The sequence below is a fragment of the Mus pahari genome, chromosome 15, assembly GCF_900095145.1.
Source record: "Mus pahari chromosome 15, PAHARI_EIJ_v1.1, whole genome shotgun sequence".
In the NCBI taxonomy this organism is placed as follows: Eukaryota; Metazoa; Chordata; class Mammalia; order Rodentia; family Muridae; genus Mus; species Mus pahari.
The window spans coordinates 20,133,455-20,154,115 of record NC_034604.1 but is presented as its reverse complement, the minus strand read 5'-3'; the positions used below and the strand labels follow the sequence as shown (position 1 = coordinate 20,154,115).

The following is a 20,661-nucleotide window of genomic DNA, read 5'->3' as shown; positions in this document are numbered from 1 at the left end:
AGACTCTCGACCTTGTTAGAGCATTACAAGATTTAGAAAATGCAGCCTCAGGTGATGCAGCAGTCCATCAAAGGATAGCTTCTTTGCCTGTCGAAGTTCAAGAAGTATCACTGCTTGAGAAAATAACAGGTAAGAAGAGAAAGTGAGACAGACCCATGGTGTTTGGGAGGCAGGGTATGGGGGAAGCACAACATCATTTCTTGTGTAATAATTGTGTTACTCTCTTCTTTTCTTAGATAAAGAATCTGGAGAAAGGCTTTCTAAAATGGTAGAAGATGCTTGTATGCTGCTGGCAGATTATAATGGCAGACTGGCGGCAGAAATAGATGATAGAAAGCAACTCACTCGAATGTTAGCAGATTTTCTTCGTTGTCAAAAGGAAGCCCTTGCAGAGAAAGAACATAAATTGGAAGTGCGTAACCTTTTCCTTCTTTAGTGCATATTAATTTAATTTTAATATATTTTAATGTATCTGTGCATCTTAGAGTTCTTGCATCATGGACTGTTCTAGTCAGTGGCTCAGGTAAGCTTTTTCTTGCTATCAAGAATTTTTCTTTGCCCTTGACCTCAGCAGCCTGATTAAGTAAACCTAAAATTTTAGTGTTAGCAGAATTTGTTACATTTGAAAATCATTTATAAGAAATTCCATGTAATAGAAATTTAAACTCTTCAAGCACAAAAATAATGAGAACATGACAACTCTAATGAAGTTGTGTGTTAGTGGCAATAAATTGTTTGGTTTATCGAATTCTTATTCTAGCAAATACAACCATCTTTTAAGTATTCAAATTATTCTCTTAACGTATTCCTGAACATGCAAACTCTTTGGGCTTGCACATGCTGTTCTATAAAAGGTTGTGGATAGATGAGGTATGGTTGCTACTGTTGGTAATGAGTCCGGGAGTTTAGGAACTAATAAAGCAGCAGTTTCATAATGTATTTTGAGCAGAGTAGCCATTGTCAGTATAGGAGAGCTGGGTTTGGTTTTATTTAAAAGACCATCAGATTTACTAGTTCTTACTTGAATGTTCTAATTGCAGTACTGTATAAGACTGTTCTGCTTGAGTCCCCTTTTTTACAGACAGCTTGTTCTAAATTTTCAGGTATATCATGGTATTGCCTGTGACGTTTATTTTTTATTATTTAGCTCTTGGCTCATTAAGCCCAGGTGCTGTTTGTACTGGCTTTGCTGTTGCAGTTCTGAGAGCTCACCCCAAATGCTCACCTCCTAATTTTGCACTGTCCCTTTTCAGTTTGCTCCCTTTCTGCTCACATAAACTTGCTCAATTATTGGTGCAGTGCTCTGTCCTAAAGAGGTTGGTTGCCCACTTGAAATGGAAAAGATAAATGGGATTTCTTAGAACGTGAATCTGCTAGTGTACTTACCTGTTTGAGATGTTGTAATGGCCTTCAGTCTTAATAATATATCGTTGCTTTTTTCACTGTTTGCAGCACTAAGGGTGAGTATGTCAACAGTGTTTGTCTTCAGCCTTTCGGTACAGTTTCTTTAACTTCTGTCGAGCTTCTATTGCAGATATTGGACACGGCGTATCTTCTATTGATGCCATCATCGTTAGCATATTCTTCCAGCTAAAAATAAAATCAAACTCCAAAGCCTGTATTGTCTCATGTTTTTGAAAATTGAAGAGCGAAGCTTTATTATTCTACTTTAATACCTGCTTTCTCACTTTGGATGTTGACTATCATTGGATTCAAAAATAGAATTTATATTTGACGTATAAATGTAGAAAATAGATCACCAACACCCCCGCCCCCAGACCTTTTTCTAGCCAAGTTTCCTAGTTAATAGTTACACACAGAGCTGAGGGTGGCAATACTAGCATTTACCATGTCTCAGGAGTACTGTTTTAGGCACTTCACATAATCACCTTACTCAGTCCTGCGCAGCAGGGTGCATTATTATCCACACTTCATAGTCATAGAAGTAAGGCACAGGGAAGTAAAGTAGCCCCCACATTGTCACAAAGTGCTGTTGGATTGTTTAGGAGTCCAGACAGTCTTCAGCATCAGTGCATTCTACTTAAAAGCCGTACTGGCTTCCTGTTTTTATAGAAAGAAGCATACCGCCTTTGCAAAATCAGAAGTGTTTCTCCAACTTTCTAATCCTTCCCGTTCCATCTACTCACTAGCTCGAAATAGTCTTGCCAGGGAGTTTTAGTGTTCAGCACTTTTGAATTTCATTTTGAAAAACAACCTCAGTTGTGACCAGATTTTTTGTTGTTTTTGTTTGTTTGTTTGTTATAAATCTTTCTGGTTTTTCAACACAGGGTTTCTCTGTGTAGCCCTGGTTGTCTTAGAATTCACTTTGTAGTCCAGGCTGGCCTCAAACTCTGTTCTGTCTGCCTCTACCTCCTGAGTGCTGAGTATGTGCCAACCATGCCCAGCTCAGAATCATCCCTTTAAGGATTCTAGTTATATAAACTAGGAAGTTTAAAATAGCAAGAACTCCTTATAAATTATTGTTGTGCAGTTGTCATTTTTGTTGTAAGCTGTGACAGTGAGTTGGTATTTACATATACTGTGTATTAGAAGGAATCACTGCCCTGACATAGAGACTAAGTAAGGGCTGAAAATTGAAAGTGTACGGTTTTCTATCAGCTGTGATGTCTCGGGTTACCATCCTCAGGAGCCTCAGTTAAACTGTTGATGTATTGCTGTCACCAATTATTCTTCATACAAAAATGGAACAAAAGTATAAGTTTAAGAAGTGGCTGTTTAATGTCTCGAGGAAGCCAGTATTAAAGCATTTGAAATCACTGATGCTTTTATAAAGTGCTTGGCTCCTTTAATCCCAGCACTCAGGAGGCAGAGGTGGATCTCTTGAGTTCAGGGCCAGCCTTGAACAAAGCAAGTTCCATCTGTAAGTGTTGTGAACCTGTGATTCCAGTATCAGGAGGCAGAGATAGAACCCCTGTTTTATTGGAATTTGTTTTGCATATGAGATAGAGATGTGACAAATTGAAGGCAATAATTATTCCTTTATTAATAATAGGCCAGGTACAATAGCTCATGTGTCTTAATCTTAGTGCACTGTAGACTGAGGCAGGAAAGCATGAGTTTTAGTTCAGTTTGACTTTTTTCTGAGACAAGGTGTCTCTGTGTAGCCCTGGCTGTCCTGGAACTCACTCTGTAGACCAGGCTGGCCTTGAACTCAGAAATCTGCCTGCCTCTGCCTCCCAAGTGCTGGGATAAAGTGCACCACCATGCCCGGCTCTCAGCTTGATCTTTGTAGGGAGTTCCGGTTGGCCTTCTCTACATAGTGAGATTCTGCCCCAGCCTTTAATTTCTGTGTGTGTATACTGACCTACAAGTTCAATTTAATTGTGCAAATTGTGACTTTGGTTGCTTTCTAACATCCGTCATATTTGTCATTACAACATGGTTATTGTGTGTGTAAAGTTTTCTTTTCATTGTTTTCATACTTTGTATTTTAATTGAGAATGCTTATTCCTTTATCATGTTATGGGTCATTTTTTCTTGTCATTTATACCCAAGGTGAAGTTTAATGTATAAGGTAGATATAATAAGGAATTAATAGCAGTACATTAAAATAATGTATTGAAGTAAGCATATGAAATGTGGTTTCTTTGCCTCTTGCTATCTTAGTTTGCTGTAGTACAATGTGTGGACATGGTGGTTGAGGATGACTGACACTGGAGAGAGGCCAGGAAGAGGACTGCTTCCCAGAAAGGCCTTAGGTCAGCTCATACAGTAGCTACAAGTTTGCCTCAGTAATTTGAGCAAAGGTGAAAATGGCCACTCTTTACATTGTGAAAGTGTTCCTATTTTGTTCTTTCCCTTGGTAAAAGAGGAACACCTGAGTGGTCTATGACTTGTAGAGAGAACCATGCTGGGCACTGAGGAGGCTGAGGCTGAAAAGGGGACAGTGCCAAATGCATCTGGAATTCCCCTCGCCCCTTACAGGGGTTGGAGAGCATGTACAGGTGACTGGTGTGCTGCTTTGCAGAGGCGGAGGGCTTGTACAAGTGAGATGGAATTCAAAGTAGGTTGAACCTGCAGTGAGGAAGGCAATTGAATGTCCATGAAGAGATGGTTACAAAGGTTCAGAGTGCAGGAAGGAGCGGTGACATTGGCTGTACTCTGGTCACTGAGTAAACTAAAGGGAAAGGTGGGGCGTGCTGAGTCCTTAACAGGACTTCTGATCTATCAGTTAGTATTTCAGACAGTGGTCTGAACTTCGAGTGGTAGCCATGAAGTGTTGGACAATCTTGTTCTGAAACCTAGTGCAGCCTTCCTGTTGCTTACAAGTGTGCACCACCTGAGGTGAAATTTTGTTAATACTGTAAAGGTGGTGTGTGGTCATAGTTTTACACCCATTGCTAAAGGCATAGATGCTATATACAATTCCATTATTCCTTAACTTTTCCCATCAAGATTTGAAGGATGAGACTGTTCTATGTACAACTGTTTTATATATTGTCTTACTTTGCACATTAACTGTAAAGATTTCCAGGTAATTATCACACCTTCTCTTTTCCTTTACTTCTGGGGATGAGACCCAGAACTTTGCCTGTGAGAAGCAAGCTCTCTGCCATCTACTCTTTGTTGATCACCAGTCTAACTTTAATAGCCAAGTTATATCCTCTTTTGTAAAATGGTATCTAACTACCTGCTTTGTTCTTTCAGTTTTTTACTTTTGAAAACTATTGGCTTAAATAATATTTTGGGATGTCTATTACATTCAACTTGTTGCTGTTGGAAAGGACTGCTCTGAATCTCAAGTTAAATCTTTGCTTATTTGTGATAGTTTTAAGTTCTTAGGAGGAAAAAAGATAAGCCAACAGGAGATACACAGTTTTTATGTGTATATATGTCACAGGACAACATCAGCTACTGTTTCTTTCCCAAGCACCATTGACCTGATGTTTTGAGACACGGTCTCTTATTAGCTTTGTATTTGCCAAGTAGGCTATACTGGTTGGTTGAGCCTTAGAGATCTCCCTGTCTCTTACTCCCCAGGGCTGGGATTAAAGTGAGCCTCTCTACACTCAGATTATTTTTTGTGGGTTCTGGGAACAAAAATCCAATTCCTCATGCTTGCAAGGCCTCTCATCTTCACAGCCTTTTTGGTAATGTTGAAGCACATTCCACTGTTGTATGGTCTGTTTCTGGAACTCTTGCAAAGACGAAGCTCTCCCACCAGGAAACAGCAGTATTCCATGCTTCCCATTTCCTTTGCTACCAGTTCCATTGTCAGGAACCTTGACTACTAGAATAATGAAATGTTTGTCTAATTTGCATTCCAACTTCTAGGTCCATCCATTCTATAGCTTCTGTAAAAAATAATTTAGCTCCTTTTATTGGTGTTTATTAGTTTTCATAATTTTGTTGTTTGGCTTGAAAAGTTATCCTGGCCAGGCATAGAGGCACGCACCTTTTGGGAGGCAGAGGCAGAGGCAGAGGCAGAGAGGCAGAGAGGCAGAGAGGCAGAGAGGCAGAGGCAGGCAGATCTCCGAGTTTGAGGTGGGTCTGGTCTTTATGGTGAGTTCTAGGATAGCCTGTAGTGAGATCTTGCCTGGGGGGGGGGGAGGAAAGAAAGACTTTCTAGTTGACTTTGTCAACATTGTCTTCAGTAAACAGTGGTGTTGCTGAGCAACCCTTTCCTCCTCTGAATTAGAGGGTCATGGTTTTTGTGGTGCACATTCTAGGATGTTGGTTTTGGAAACCTGTTCTTTTTGTAGACCTTTGTTGAATTTTGGTTTTGCTTCTGAGTTTCTTAGAGCTTCTCATTATATTCTTATTACATACATTAAATTTTCTGAATTGCTACTCCATATTGCTCATCTTTTCTCCTGTTTGAACTATTTCTACAAGGCTTTCCTCTATATTCTGTCATATATGTGCTGGGTTCTGCTTGCTTTATTCTTTTAGGAAGCCTTACTCCTTGCTTGTCTAGTGTTTTTAGTGTTGTCTCCTAATTGTCCTCTTTTGCTCATTAATAAGATCTCCCTCTGTGTACAGAATGGCTTGAATCCTTCCTCAGACTTCCAAGTGCTCAAATTACAGGCATTTCTCACTAATTATGAGTGGAGTTGATTTGGTCAGTTTGTTTTAGGTCTTTGTTGAAGAAAGGAATATACTATCACATGTGCTTAACTAGTTTGCAAGCTGTTGCTTAGGGTGAGTAAAGAGAGAGTCAGGGGTCAAGACTTAGGTTTTCTGGACTCACCTAGAGATGACTAGAAGTGGATTTTCCAAGTGTATGGTGACTACTGTCCAAACAGTGTACCTACTGTTGTCATGGCCTTTACGATTTTTTCTTGCTTTGTGTGTGTGTTTGGGGGGTGGGGCAGAAAATACAGGATTCCTTTTAATAAAGATGACGTGCAGTGTGTTAGCAAGGATTATGAATGGCTGCAGTGACTCAAATATTTATGCCTGCAGGGCTTCGCAGAGACTACTGTAGTGTCAGACCTGTTAGCATAAATGTGAAATGCCATTTAATTAGCTCTTGTGTATTTTCTACAAAGGTGAATATGTGCTTCTTGCTTAGTTTGCTAATCCCTTAGACTTTATTGATTGCTAAGAGTGCTCTTACTTGTCTTGCCTAGATTTCCCGAACCAAAGAGCTTTCCTCATACCTATAGCAAAGGTCTTATGATGGGCACTAACTAGTTAGGGCATTTCCAATAGTTACTCTATTTTCCCTTCCTCTCCTTTCCTTTCCCTTCCTCCTCTTTTCTTCACTCTCCTCTCCTCCCTTTTCCTCCCTTCCCCTTCTCCCCCCCCCCTCTAAAGAGACTCTCTCTGCATAGCCATAGATGTCCTGGAGCTCACTATGCATACAACTCTGGCCTTGAATTCAAAGCTCTATCTGCTTCTGTCTCCCATGTCCCCCTTTACCTAATCGATGGATTGAAGTATTAGGGAAATCAACATTTTCAAGTATATGGCTTATAAACAAATTATGGCCTCTGAGGAAGGTAAGTTTGTAGAATATATAATGAATCTTTCACTTCTAGTTTTTAGAGAATATTCAAACATTTCAGTAAATAAATCCTTTCTATGGCATAAATAATTTATGCCAATTTTTTTCTTCTAGGCACTGACCTTTAAAAAGGTTTTGTTAGTGTTTATTTTAACAATATTATACACATATACAATTATTTTGATCACATTCATCCCTATTACCCTTTTATTCCTTCTTACACTGAAGACTGTATGCATCCTCTCATAGCAGTTATCTGGGCACTGAACTGTTTGTAGCTCAGTGGTACAGTACTTGCCTACCGTGCATGCATGAGGCTCTGAGATCAGTCCACTACTATCTCAGCACTAAAAGAGTTGTTGGAGTAGGTGTGTGTGTGGTGGAAAAATGGTCACAATAGAGTAACTATTGGAAATGCCCTAACTAGTTAGTGTCCATCATAAGACACATGCTATAGATATGAGGAAAGCTCTTTGTTGTTTTTTTTTTTTTTTTTTTTTTCCTTTTCCCGGAATCATCAAAGGAGTAGGCAAGGCAAGAAAAAAACAATATGAACAACAGTCGCCAAGACATTGTGACTGTGACCTAAAAACAGGGCATGGTACAGCAAAGTGAGATGTGGTTGGATTTGTAGTTTAAAGTTATGTAATATGGTGGTACTTACCTGTGAAAAAGATACCATTGTAAATGCGTTTAAAAGGAACTGGCAAGATGGCTTAGTGGGTAAAAGCTCTTGCTCCCAAGCCTGACGACCTGAGTTCAGTCCCTGAGACCTACATACTGGAAGGAAGCTGTCCTCTAATCTCTACAAGCATATGGACACTATATTAAAAAAAAAAAAACATATTTTAAAATGTGTATAACACAAAGTCTCGGCAGACTAGCATGTTGCCGCCAAGCCTAGCCTGAGTTTAATCCCCAGAACCCATGTGGAGGAAGGCGAAAGCTGGCTCCTTCAACTATATTTCCTATATTTTTTTTCTATATTTGTGCCCTTATACATGCATGTCCCCTTCTCTGGATGATTAGACTGGAGATGTATTAGATGGTCGCATATTTGCCTAGCATGCCTGAAGCCTTGGGTTTGATCCCCAACACCACAGTGGTCCATACCAGTAATCCCAGCACTGGGTAGATGGAACCAGGAGGATCAGAAGTTCCAGGTCATGCTTAGCTGCATAGTGACTTGGAGGCCAACCTGAGCTGTATGAGACCCTCCTGAAGAATGCAGTGCACCAGTGTTTATGCATAATGCACAGGGTTGGATTTTTTTCCTCAGTTGTTTTAAGGTTTTTTTGGTTTGGTTTGGTTTTGGTTTTTCAAGACAGGGTTTCTCTGTATAGTCCTGGCTGTCCTGGAACTCACTCTGTAGACCAGGCTGGCCTCGAACTCAGAAATCCGCCGGCCTCTGCCTCCCAAGTGCTGGGATTAAAGGCGTACGCCACTACACCCGGCCAAAATCTGTGTTTCTTGTTTTCTTTTTGAATCCACAAATCTTCCACTTGTGTTACTGAAGTTTTTTGATGCTGAAAGTTCAGGTGTACCATGTCCCTTATTTTCCTGTGGTGTGGCACACATTATCAGCAGCTGAAAGTCAGTGTGAATGAACCAACATTTGCTACTTATGGTATTTGTTTTCTGTCTTTCACAAGTGCCAGCACTCCATAGAACATACATGCTGTTCAGAACTGAAATGTGGATTATAGAATTCAGATTTGACAGGAACAAGAACCTGTTGTATACTGTAGCAAAGTGAGCTTTTCTGTGGAAGTTTGGCATGGGTAGATTTTGAAGTTTGATATTGGATTGAGACAATGGAACAAAACAGTAACAGCAATTAACAAGGCGGTGCAGTTTCTTGTGTCCTACAATCAAAGTGCAGCAAGAGGATTTTACAATCTGGTTCTAGTGTGCAACCAAGTGTGATAGCAATAGCTTGTGGTGTTTGAGGGGCCTCTCTGACCAGTAATTCACGGGGCTGCAGGGAGATAAAACATGAACCTCTTAAACAGTAATGATTAGTCATTTAAGGGTGGCTCAGTGATGTTTCGAGTACTGCAGTCTCATAGGTAAAATTTGGTCAGCTTTTGTAGGATACTAACTGCTGTGGAAGGAAATCTGTTTCATTCTTGAAGCCTCTCTGAGTCTTGTTCCAGCATAAAGTAGTACACTTGGGAGTTTATAGGAAAAATTAGTACATTTCAGAATTGAGAAAACTCACATGTTACAATGCAGAACTAAATAGTAGCTGATTGTGATAAGACTTCAGTAAGTTTGTTGTGCTGCAGTGTGTTAATTATTTTAATTCCAAAGATTATTCCAGTTAATGGATTGTTGATATTATAACCATGTTTAGGTTTTCTGGATTACAAAAAAGATACACAACATCAGAAGCCTATTGAATAATTTGGAGAAGATAGCTTTTTGTTGCCTACAGCTTTGTAAAATGTATATTTCAAATGTATATGCACATTTGCTTATACAGTAAGTTACTTAGAGCTGCCTCTTAAGACTTACCCAAGATTAGCTAACTTCACCCATGGTTAAGATTTGCTATTTTCTAGGTAATACCAGATACAGGAAAGTACTAGTCAGTGTAACGTATTAGCCAGGTGATGTAGATAGGATGACATTGAGTTGAACTAGTAAACATGGGATTCCATATTAACAAAGTGAATGAGCTGCCCACAGTCATCCAGAGGCAAGAGCCAGGGCCAGGGCGGCAACAGATGTACATACAGAATGCCTCAAAGTAGAGCAGGAGGAGAGCGAGAGCTGGGACCAAATGCATATATGTGAATGCCTGCCTTTAGGTGCTTTGGACACTATCCCAAGAATTTGGTTTACTTCCAAGGCAGAACTAGGAGCACTACTGCTAATGTTGGGTTCTCAATGTCTGACACCTATATCTTCAACATTATACATCCTAATTCATGAGATGCTAACATAAAGCCTCACACCCTAGCATGATTGCATTACTGTTGCATGGTACATTGTTTCAATGTCAGTTAAAACAACAGAGACAAAGCAAGCATAGGATCCAAACTTAACCTGTTTAATTAAGTTTTTTTTTTTTTGTGTGTGTGTGTGTGTTTTAAATGACCAGTCCAGGAATTTAACACAAATGATTGATATGCTAATGGTTCAAGTGGGTAAAGCAGACACATGCTTCATTGGACAATAATACAAGTAGAGAGGTGAAAATATCCCAAATAAAAACATGAAAGAAAAATTCACCTAGTTCTTCAGATGGTTACCTGACTCAGTTTAGGACATCCATGGAAATAGTTGGTGAGGGTGTGAGAGGCTAATGAGAGCTTCCCTGAACAAATCCAGAATGGGAAACGAGCAGGAAGACAAACCCACAAATAGTACATCCAAAGTTGAGACGGTCTTGTTACCTGCCTGGAATACTGGAAGAGGGAAGCAGCAAAGACTAAGTGAAGCCCCAATGACTAAGGATTTCCAGGATGAATGGCAGAAACCAAATTCCTGATCTAGGGAAACCAGAATGTCAAGCAAGATTGAGAAAACAAAATGCAGTCTTCCTGTAGGCAAATCCTGTTCACATCATCGGACACCAGAGAAAAAGCCTTAAAAAGAAGCCAGAACAGGAAATTCCTGTAGTGCAACAGAATTGCAATGGACTTGGCAAAGTTGTGCGGGCAAGATGTTGGAAGTGGGGCCTGGTTGGTATTGATGCCCAACATCCCAGGAAAACTGACAAAAAGTGTTGAAAACCCACCAGCATGGGGTTTTATGTTGAAAGACATTTGAAAGCAAAGTAGTCTGCTGTTGGAGGTGATGGTATGATGGGATTATGTATGTGACGAGGATAAGGGGAGGGTTGGGTTCGGGGTCGACCTAAGTGAAACCTGTGTGAGTGAAGAAGCATCATGCAGAACTTTCCTGGTGTGCACCTCATGTTATCAGCCTACCGAGGATACAACAAATGTAGCACAGGCCACTATATATAATTTTTATTCCAAACACTAGCCCCAACTTAACTTTCTGGCATACTTCTTTGAAGCTGTAGAACATGGGCATTCTATTTAGATGTCACATGATATTTGATAGTCCTAAGGTACTGTGATGTAATAATAATCAGAAAATAAAACTTCCAAGTTAACAAGTTATGTCAGCTCCACATAGTCATCAGTATTTGTAGAGGCTGGTTATTTTTTTTTTTTCCAAAGTTGCATTATATTGCTTTTGAGGTTGACTGGTTAATGGAGAAGTCACCAGTGTCGTGTGCTGCCTATCAGCTACCATCTTACCAATACCTCTGTTCTTTTACTCTTAAGGTTAAAACTTAGGCTTGCTTATGGATTCAACTTTGCTGTAATGCTAGACACCATCTCTGAATGAACTTGCTCATGTTAGTGAATGTAAACAAATCACCCAAATATTTACATAGGTGAGTCTACTTCTGAAAAAGGCAAAGTTATTTAGTCACGGTTTTCTCCTTGGAACATGAGTTAGGGAGTCCTGACTGCTCACCCCTGTCAGCTGGTGACCCTGTGGTAATTTAGGAGATTTCAGTTAGCTAACATTCAGAATACCGTTGCTCAGTTGATTCCAGGAGTCAAGAAACAGGTGGGCATAATAGGATGCATAAGACTGAGTTGGTCTAAGTTTGAACCTTTGTTTTTCATTTTTCTGTTGACTTTGAGTGAAGGTTCTTAATGGCAATGACTCAAGTTTTGGGATGGTTTGTATATGCTAGGCCCAGGGAGTGGCACTATTAGAAGATGTAACCCTGTTGAAGTAGGTGTACCACTGTGGGTGTGGGCTATAAGACCCTCATCCTAGCTGTCTGGACGTCAGTATTCTGTTAGCAGCTTTCAGATGAAGATGTAGAACTCTAGCTCTGCCTGCACCATGCCTGCCTAGATGCTGCTATGTTCCCTCCTTGGTAATAATGGACTGAACCTCTGAACCTGTAAGCCAGCCCCGATTAAATACTGTCCTTTATAAGACTTGCCTTGGTCATGGTTTCTGTCCACAGCAGTAAAACCCTAAGACAAGTTTCATCTTGTATAGCATGTAGTCTCTACATGTGGAAATTAAATGGAGGATTTAGAATAGTGACCGGCATTTTTCGTTTGGGTTAGAGTGTGCTAGATGAGTTCAAAGCACAATTTAAGTGATCAGATATCATATAATGATGCACAGTGATTTGAAGAGGTAAGCCACTTGAGTATTTACATAGATGCAGCAGCTGAACTTACATGGGAATAGTGTTTTATTTTCTTTTAGAATTTTTGTGGAGAGAAAAGTCTTTGATTGTGCTAGGATGTCACTATTCTGAAAGTATAGGTGTTGATACTGGGTATTGTCAATCTAGTCGTTACAAAGAGGAGGGAGTGACTTGTCTGAGCCTGTTTTTATAGTGTTCTGAAATCTGCTCAAGTTGCTCCCAACAGGTCACAAAACTAGCTCAAAATAATTAATCCTGGTAGTTCGGTTTGTTGTAGTACACTGTACACTACAGCAGAGGGCTCCCAAGAAGTGGGTGGGGCTTTAATAGGCAGGTCCTTCTCTTTGCTCAGTCTGGCATCTGGGAGATGTAGTGGAAAGTCATCTTTGTTTTGATAGGTTTTGTTTGTTTTTAAATACGTATTTTATTTGGGTAGGTTTTTGAGACCGGGTATCACTAGCTCAGGCTGACTTGAACCTCTTTCCTGCATCATTCTTAGTACTGAAAGCACAGGCATGTGCCACTACACCTAGTTCTGTGGATTTTTGGTTTGGTTTGGTTTTTTGTCACAATTGTGTAGAAAAGAGAATAGAAATAAGATCAAGGAAAAGTGAATAAAAGTACAAGTTTAAAAACCTTTAAGTTATTGATAGTTTTAGAATAACTGTATGATGCCTAAAATAACTCCTGACTTATTCTGTTTTATTTTAGTGTTCCTCTTGAGGTAAGGTCTCCAGAGCTCTGTAGCACATGCTGGCCTGACACTCACTATATAGATAGACCAGGCTAGTTTCAAACTTTAGGCTATTTTACCTGTGCCTTCCAAGTGCATGACCCCACCCAGCTTGGGAAGTTTACTCTTCTAGCCCAGTGGTTCTCAAACCTAGGGATTGAATGACCCTTTTCAAGGGGTTGTCTAAGACCAGGGAAAAACACTGATATTTGCATTATGATTCATAACAGTTACGGAATTACAGTTATATAGTAGCAGCAAAACTTATGTTATGGTTGAGAGTCACCACAGTATTCAAGGACCACAGCATTAGGACAGTTGAGAACCACTGATCTAGCTGCTTGTTTCGAGCTAATTCAGATGCTATCCCAGAGTGATAATCACAGTTTAAGCATTACAGATCTGCAAAACTGCCCTTTCTCAAACAAAGAAAAGCTAAGCAAAGCACAGAGACCAAGATAACCAACGGTAATCCTTGCTCAAGGTCATGGAGGTAAGAGATGAAGGAGGCAGCGTTTACTGACTTGATGTTAGTGGTGCTCTGCTTGTTATTATACAAAGAGTTGACTCAGGAAAACTTCTTACCTTCCCAGTACACATATGAAGTTTGGGAATAATCCTGTAGTATTTAAGGTTAGGAAGAATGAGCTTTGAAAAGAATAGCACAGAGGTCCACGGAGGCGGGAGGAGGCAATGTTGGTGGTCGTCTTTGGTCAAGAGAGTTTTTGAAGTCTTCTGTACATAAGGCCTGGCTATAGAGAGAAACTTCTAGTTTGAAATCTCAACTTGGCAGTACTTACAAGGCTGAACACATCTTCCAAGGGACTAGTTTACCACCACCACTACCTTTGGTGCTAGGCTTGGGCCCAGGACTTCAACATGATAAAAGTGTTTTACCTCAGATTTAAACCTGAACCTTAACTCAGTGTTGAAGCATGACAAGATGAAGGCTCCTTCTGGTAAAGACAACATAGGTGGAAGAATGGCCAGAGAAATGTTCTAGATAGAGAAACAGCTTGGTAACAATGGTATGGGTTCTGTGTTTGTTTTTTTTCCTCTTGGGCTTAGCCTTTAAGAGCCATCTTCCAGCCCCCAACCCTTTGTTTGAGATGGGGGTCTCTATGTATCTCTGCCTAACCTGGAACTCTGTCTACATAGACCAGGCTGGCCTCAAGCTCTTAGCTTCCACTGCCTCTGCCTCTGCCTCTGCTGGGATTAAAGATGGGCACCACCACACTTGGTTTAGGGCAAAAAATTTTAAGAATGGAGGGCATGAGTTCAACCAGTGCAATTGAGTTTGAATGAAACTTGAACTTGGAACTTCGAAGACTGCAGGACTGCCACCGTGGGGATTAGACTGGTAGGTAGACGGGAGATGAGTGGGCGGGGTCAGAAATGTGGGCCTTTGTAAGAGAGCAGCCGGGTGGGGACATAAAAGACCAAGGTTAGGAGTGGTTCTCATGCTGCAGGCTGTCCCAGAGGGTGTCGCGGTTCTGTTCTTACTGGCTGAGTAAAACACAAATTCGCACACATGCTTTCTTAAGTTTCTTATTACAGTGGAGAGTTTTTAGTGAGTTAGCTTAGATATATGAGAGTGGTGTGCCTGGTTTTGATAAACATAAAGGATGACACATCCAAAGCTCGACTGATAGTGATTTAAATTAGGGGAAAATGTTAGGAGAAAGTTGTCTAGGCTTCTGAAAAAAAGCCCATATCCTTTCAAAACTAAGTGTATTTTGTTTGTGTATGTACATTTTTGTGTGCCAGGTGGAACATGTGGAGGTCAGAGAACAGTTTGTGGGACTAAGGCTGTAGAGTAATGGAACACACAAAAAAGAAAGAAGTTGATTATACTAGTAGGTAGTTATTTTCAATTTTGAATAAAATTAAAAGAAAATACTCAGGGTTATAAAACCCCAGAATGTCAAATAGAAAAGTGTTAACTTTATTGCTTCTGCCCAGATCTTACCTTTGACTTCACACACAGATCATATTTCAAGCATATAGTCTATAGTGTTATGTTACACTGTTACAGTAGGTAGGTAGGTTGGTAGGTGGGTGAGGCAGGGTCCCCTTTTGTAGCTGTGGCTGACCTAGAACTTCCTGGGCACACCAGATTGGTCTTGAATTCGCAGAGATCCACGTGCTACCACTTCCTGAGTGCTAGGACTGAAGGTGCCACTACTACTGGCTGTACTTCAATATTTAAAACTAGCCACCAGATGGACTGTTGCTAAAGAGTTGAACCCAGGGCTTTGCACATGCTGGGCAAGCACTCTATCACTGAGGTGTATCCTTCCTCTTCAAAGAAACCTACTCGCCGGACGTGGTGGCGCACGCCTTTAATCCCAGCACTTGGGAGGCAGAGGCAGGCAGATTTCTGAGTTCGAGGACAGCCTGGTCTACAAAGTGAGTTCCAGGACAGCCAGGGCTACACAGAGAAGCCCTGTCTCAAAAACAAAACAAAGAAACCTACTCCTCTACTTTTAAATGTTTGTGTGTACTACCTGAGGTACTGTGGTAGAATGCACCGTTTGTATTCTAAGACTGTGTCCCTGGCAAGAAAGAAGGCAGTCAGCCCTTGAGATTGTAGTCTTTGAAGCATCTGTTAGTGAGCCTCGTTGTCAGAATTGGTTGGGAAGCGAGGATATTGAAACCTCTCATGTTTGTAGTTATCTGCATGCTTTGCAGCTAGTGTGCCCGGTTCTTTGTTGTAGAGTCTTCCTCTCGTCTCCTTAGAGCTGTGGGCTATACTAATCTGACAAGTCCGCTGCCCTGCCAGGGCAGTTGTATTATTACAGAGGAGGCTTAGAAGTAAATACTAAGACTACTCCCTGGTTCATAGTAATTTAGACATCAAACATAGAGGGAAGTGGCTGACAATTCTGGTTGGGTGGCTTTTATACAATTCGTGTGGTCTGGACCCTTTTCCAGATGTTCTCAGATACTCATACGTAGTGGGGCCACTAGTTCTCTTAAAAACAAGCAAACAAAAAAAGGGGGATATTCTCCTTAGAGATCGCTAAGGAAATTCAGGTTGCCGCCAACACTGAGGAACACTGAAGAAGGGTTCTGGCTGTCTACTTTTCTGTTCCCTCTCATGCCTCATCTCTATTGGCTAAGAGTGTAAGAAGGTCCACATAGTCTCTGGAGAGGATTTAAGTGAGGATTTTGAGGATGCATTTAGGGTGAGAAATATATCTGCTACAGACAGTGGGCTCTTCTTGCTAAACCAAAGACCATCTTGACTGACTGACTGACTGCCTTTTGTTCGTTGAGTTAAGGGTTGCCAGCCTTTTAAAATCCTTTTTCTTGCTTTTGGTGCACAGTCTGGTGATCTGTGTTCCCCATTTGAAGTTAATACATAAAATACATATCATTTACAGATGTTGCAAGTTACATTGAAGAGAGGCTGTCAGAATTTTGAAATGTGTATAATAATGTAGCGTATCCTTTATTAATGATAGTGGGGTATAGTCATGTTAATTCTAAGTTATATAAATAGTAATGAAAGATTCTACAAGTTGGGATTGTAGCTTTGTTCATACAGTACTTGCCTAGTGTACACAGAACCCCACATTGTGTCTCCAGCACCGTATAAACTGGGTGCTGTGATTCATTGCTTTTATGCTAGTACTCAAGAGGTTTAGGCAGCAGGATCAGAATTACAGGGTCACCCTCAGCTACAAACTGAATCCAAGGCCAGCCCCAGTTCCATGGAACTATTTTAAACCTATCACCAATGAGATTATAATGTATTATGAAGCAGCTGGTTTGTATTGGAGACAAAGTCCCAGTTATGATAATGCTGCGATGGTTGCTAGCAATCACATAGAACACTTTGAAACCTGAGCTTAAGTTTAAGAAAATGCTAAGTGGGCTTCATCACGGTATCTCATTGCATGGATATTATACACTTTAACTACTCTCTGCTACCCCTGTAGCCCCTTCGACTAAAACTCACAATGGAATGATCATTTATTTGCCAGTAGCTGAATAATACAAAATTTCTGCAGAGAATCAGCAGAAAGCTAGATTGCCTTTTCAACATGAAAGCTAACAGGAGTGGTTTGTTTTTGCAGGAATACAAGCGCAAGTTAGCCCGAGTTTCCCTGGTACGCAAAGAACTCAGAGCCCGGATCCAGAGCCTGCCAGATTTATCTCGTTTGCCCAATGTNACTGGCAGTCACATGCACCTGCCCTTTGCGGGGGACATCTACAGTGAAGACTGATGGCCAGTCTCCTCCAGGGCCAGGACTTTGGCAGCCATGGAGACAGTATCTAATCACTGTACACTATCTAATTCCTAATGAGAAGAACTGATCAGGAGCTGATGTGAGACTGTTTATGGGATCGTTAGAGCTTGATTATAGAAGAGACTAAATGTTTCAACTTCACCTTACTCTTGCCACCCAAATACTGGTTCTGTGTGTCCTCATGCCCTTTGAGTTTAACACTAGACATGGATGCCGTGTGCAGGGTCAAATTAAAGCCTAGAGAACCGTTCCCCNGTAGCACTGTAGTAGTTCCATCCCAAATGCCATCCCAGGATAAAAGGTCTGTTAAGNAGAGATTCNCTTGATNNCACTATTTAGAACTAAGTGCATTTAATGCTTTAAGGATGTTGTAAGTTCTGATGTCCTAATGAGGACAACTCCAGCTGACTGCTCCTGTCGGGTCAGTCTTCTTACAGCAGATCCCTTTAACAAAACACCAGCTGTGGGGAGTAAAGGAAGCATCAGACAGTGACGTAATCCCCGTGCTTAATCCCTGCCCATGTGATGTAAACAATAGCTCTTAGTGTGAGTAGCTCAACAACTCAGTATCCATAATGTTCAATTAAGTAGCCCAAAACATTTTATTTCTGTAAAGTTTTTGAATGATTATATTTTGGAATTAAGCAATGCTGTAATACAGGGTAGATCTGGTGAATTTTATATTTGTATGTTTACAGATGTAAATACACAGCAAATGTACCTTTATCTTTACTTGAACCTAGTGTGTTAGAGCAGGTGCATGCTCTCCAGCTTTCTTTTAAGTTCCATTGTGAACCTGCAGGTTTGTGTTTCATAATGACAGNAGGGAGATATTTTCTCCTTTATTGCTTTGCATTTCTCATGTAATCAGAGTCCAAGTAAATAGTTAATAGAACACCTTTTAAATTTCATAGACCAATTATACTCACTACTCTGAATGCTTCACTGTTTCTTTCTCAGTATTAGAGGTTATAGTTGAAATGAATTTACATGTGAAGAAATGACAGGTAATTTATCTTTAATAACCAGTAGATTTGGGAACAGTGCTTTAAACACTGGCCTCTCTCCAAAACAGAGTTACATGTATGGCATCACTCCATCCCCTGCATGTCCTATCTTCCAATGACAGCTTTTGGGAGTTAGAACACATTTCCTCACAGAACCTATAGCTGTTCTCTGTGCACACCTCTGAAGCTCAACTGGGAGCCCAAACCACTGGACCACAGATATGCTTGTAATGAGCTGACAAGTGGCTCTCGCACATCCAGAGCAGCGTTTGTCTGTCACGTAAGGGTTTGTGTGCAGCAGCCAGACCCTCACGCTGGGGTGGCTGCCAGGGCTGCTATCTTTTCCTTAGGGGTAGGGATCGAAGAAAAGATTCAGCAAAGGAGATGCACATTACATACCCTGATTATTCCTGTTTTGAAAGTATGCCAAGTAAGTTAGTTTTTGTTGTTGTTTTTGAAAGCAAAAGCTTTGTGTGTTAACTTATTTTCAGTATCTTAAATTTATTTATGATTTGCTGACACAGTGATTTATCCATCTAAAATAGATACTTTTCCATTTAAAACTAATTTATAAATGGTATACTCTTGGGAAGATATAAACTCTTTTAGAAGTTTCCAGAAATATTTTCACCATGAAGACAGACTTAGATACTCTTTTGATGCCACTATCTGATCTAAATATTTATGATAAAATGTATTATTTTTTTAAAGAGTGTGATGAGATCTGTGATAAATGCTAGTACTCAAAACCTGAGTCCCCAAACCACAAGTTGTTGGTTAGCTCACTAATTGAACAGACTGTACAGTTTGTTCTCGAAGTAAGTTTTTCAGCCTTACAGTAGTTAATANTCCTTTCTGAAAGGAAGACTAAACTTAATGGGCTTAAACCAGGCGTGGTGGGTCATGCCTTTGATTTCAGTACTTGGGAGGGAGGTAGGAGGATCTCTGAGTTCAAGGCCAGCCAGTTCTGTAGAGTGAGACCCATGCCATTAGTTATATGAGTGAGACCCTGCATTCAGAAAAAGAAAAAAAAAAAAAAAAAAGAAATGAGCTTAGGTGAGGGGTATAAAATACCAAACTGTAAATCATGCACATTTTCTCTACCATGTACCCGAGGCAAATTACAAGTATGAGAGCAACCTGGTCTGGCCCTCAAGGGAAAGTATGTCACATTGTAGCAAGGTCCTGTGCTGTGAATGGACACCATTCCTCTTTTCTCCACAAACAGTGCAGAGAGCTGTCGGAGTGGCAATGTGAGCAGATTCCCCGGAGCTCCCTCTGCTCCTACAACACTACAGTGAGTAAATGAACCATAGGGGGAGCTGGGAGCCTGGAAACGAGCTGGGCTCTGTAGCCAGACTTCCCTGAGGAAGACCATCCCACCTGTAGCTGTTGTGATAACTGTTCACAGCATTCTGAATCAGGACTTTTCTATAAGAAATCCTTTAGCATTAATAAAAGCTAGGATGATCCACCCATCATGATTTTCAGAGTTCAGAGGATGTTGTCTGCTGTCACTGTTATGAGTAGCTTTGTGGTGTGTGGTTCATGAACTGGTCTGAGGACAGTGACTGGGAGGTAGGAGGGCCTTCTTCAATTCCGAAGTCGACAGGATGTGAAGTAATGCAAAACCCCTACACTGTTTTACTAGCTATTAGGAGTTACTCCTAGAGATGNGCCCTGCTTCTCAGTTGTGCTAGAAAGAGCTTTTGACGGTGTGAATTCAGTTCTTCTCTGTACAGAAAGGGAACACTGGGTCACTTAATGGATTTGTGTATACACAGCATCTGTTGCCATCTAGTTTGCGGTGTCAAGAGCACATGGATAAAGGATACTCCGTCTTTTATAAATCCTTTTCTTTGGCTGTATCTGATGACAATATAAGATCTTAATAAAGTTTTATGTTCTTTTTGAAGAGTTTGTGTGTGTGTGTTATTTTCTGAATCCATTTCATTGATAAAGGACAGGAAGGTGGTGGGACTAATGGGAGGGAGTTGGCAAAGTCCTGGAAGTAGTCAGTGAAGCAGAAACAACACAAAAGGGGACTATCAGTATCATCAGAGGTATGTATTAAACTGCAGATGGCTGAGCACCAACTTGATTCTTTTCTCTTTTGTTTGCTTGCTTTCTCAAAGCACAGGCTGGCCTTGGGTTGGGCCTCCCCGCCTGAGCCTGCTCAGTGCTAGTATTGATTGGGACTGGTCACGTTTCTTACTCTCCATTCTCACCTTTAGAGCTTCCTTGTTTGTCTCTTTCCCTCTGTCTTTATTGATTTCCTCTTTTATTAACTGTTCCTTCCACCTTCTCTCTTCTGATATTAATTGCTGGACTTGTTCTGTTCATTTCCTTTCTATTTCCACCTTTAAATCCACTCTCCACATTGCTTTACTACCTCCCAAGTTAGTGAGGTTGAGACGGTGTGTGTGTGTGTGTGTGTGTGTGTGTGTGTGTGTGTGTGTGTGTGTGTGATAGTCTGTACCAGCACAGCGGGTAGA

The 20,661-nt window shown here is 40.8% G+C and overlaps 1 protein-coding gene across 1 annotated transcript in view; it reads left to right on the top strand.

Annotated features, from left to right (window-relative positions):
• The window catches only part of Rprd1a (regulation of nuclear pre-mRNA domain containing 1A), a 46,570-nt gene extending 26,525 nt beyond the window's left edge, over positions 1-20,045 (top strand). The window contains exons 4-6 of the mRNA XM_021215037.2: positions 3-129; positions 237-412; positions 16,986-20,045. Coding sequence (XP_021070696.1) covers positions 3-129; positions 237-412; positions 16,986-17,135 — 453 coding nt within the window. The 3' untranslated portion in view covers positions 17,136-20,045. The remainder of the gene's footprint in view (positions 1-2; positions 130-236; positions 413-16,985) is intronic.
• Positions 20,046-20,661: the final 616 nt, after the last annotated feature.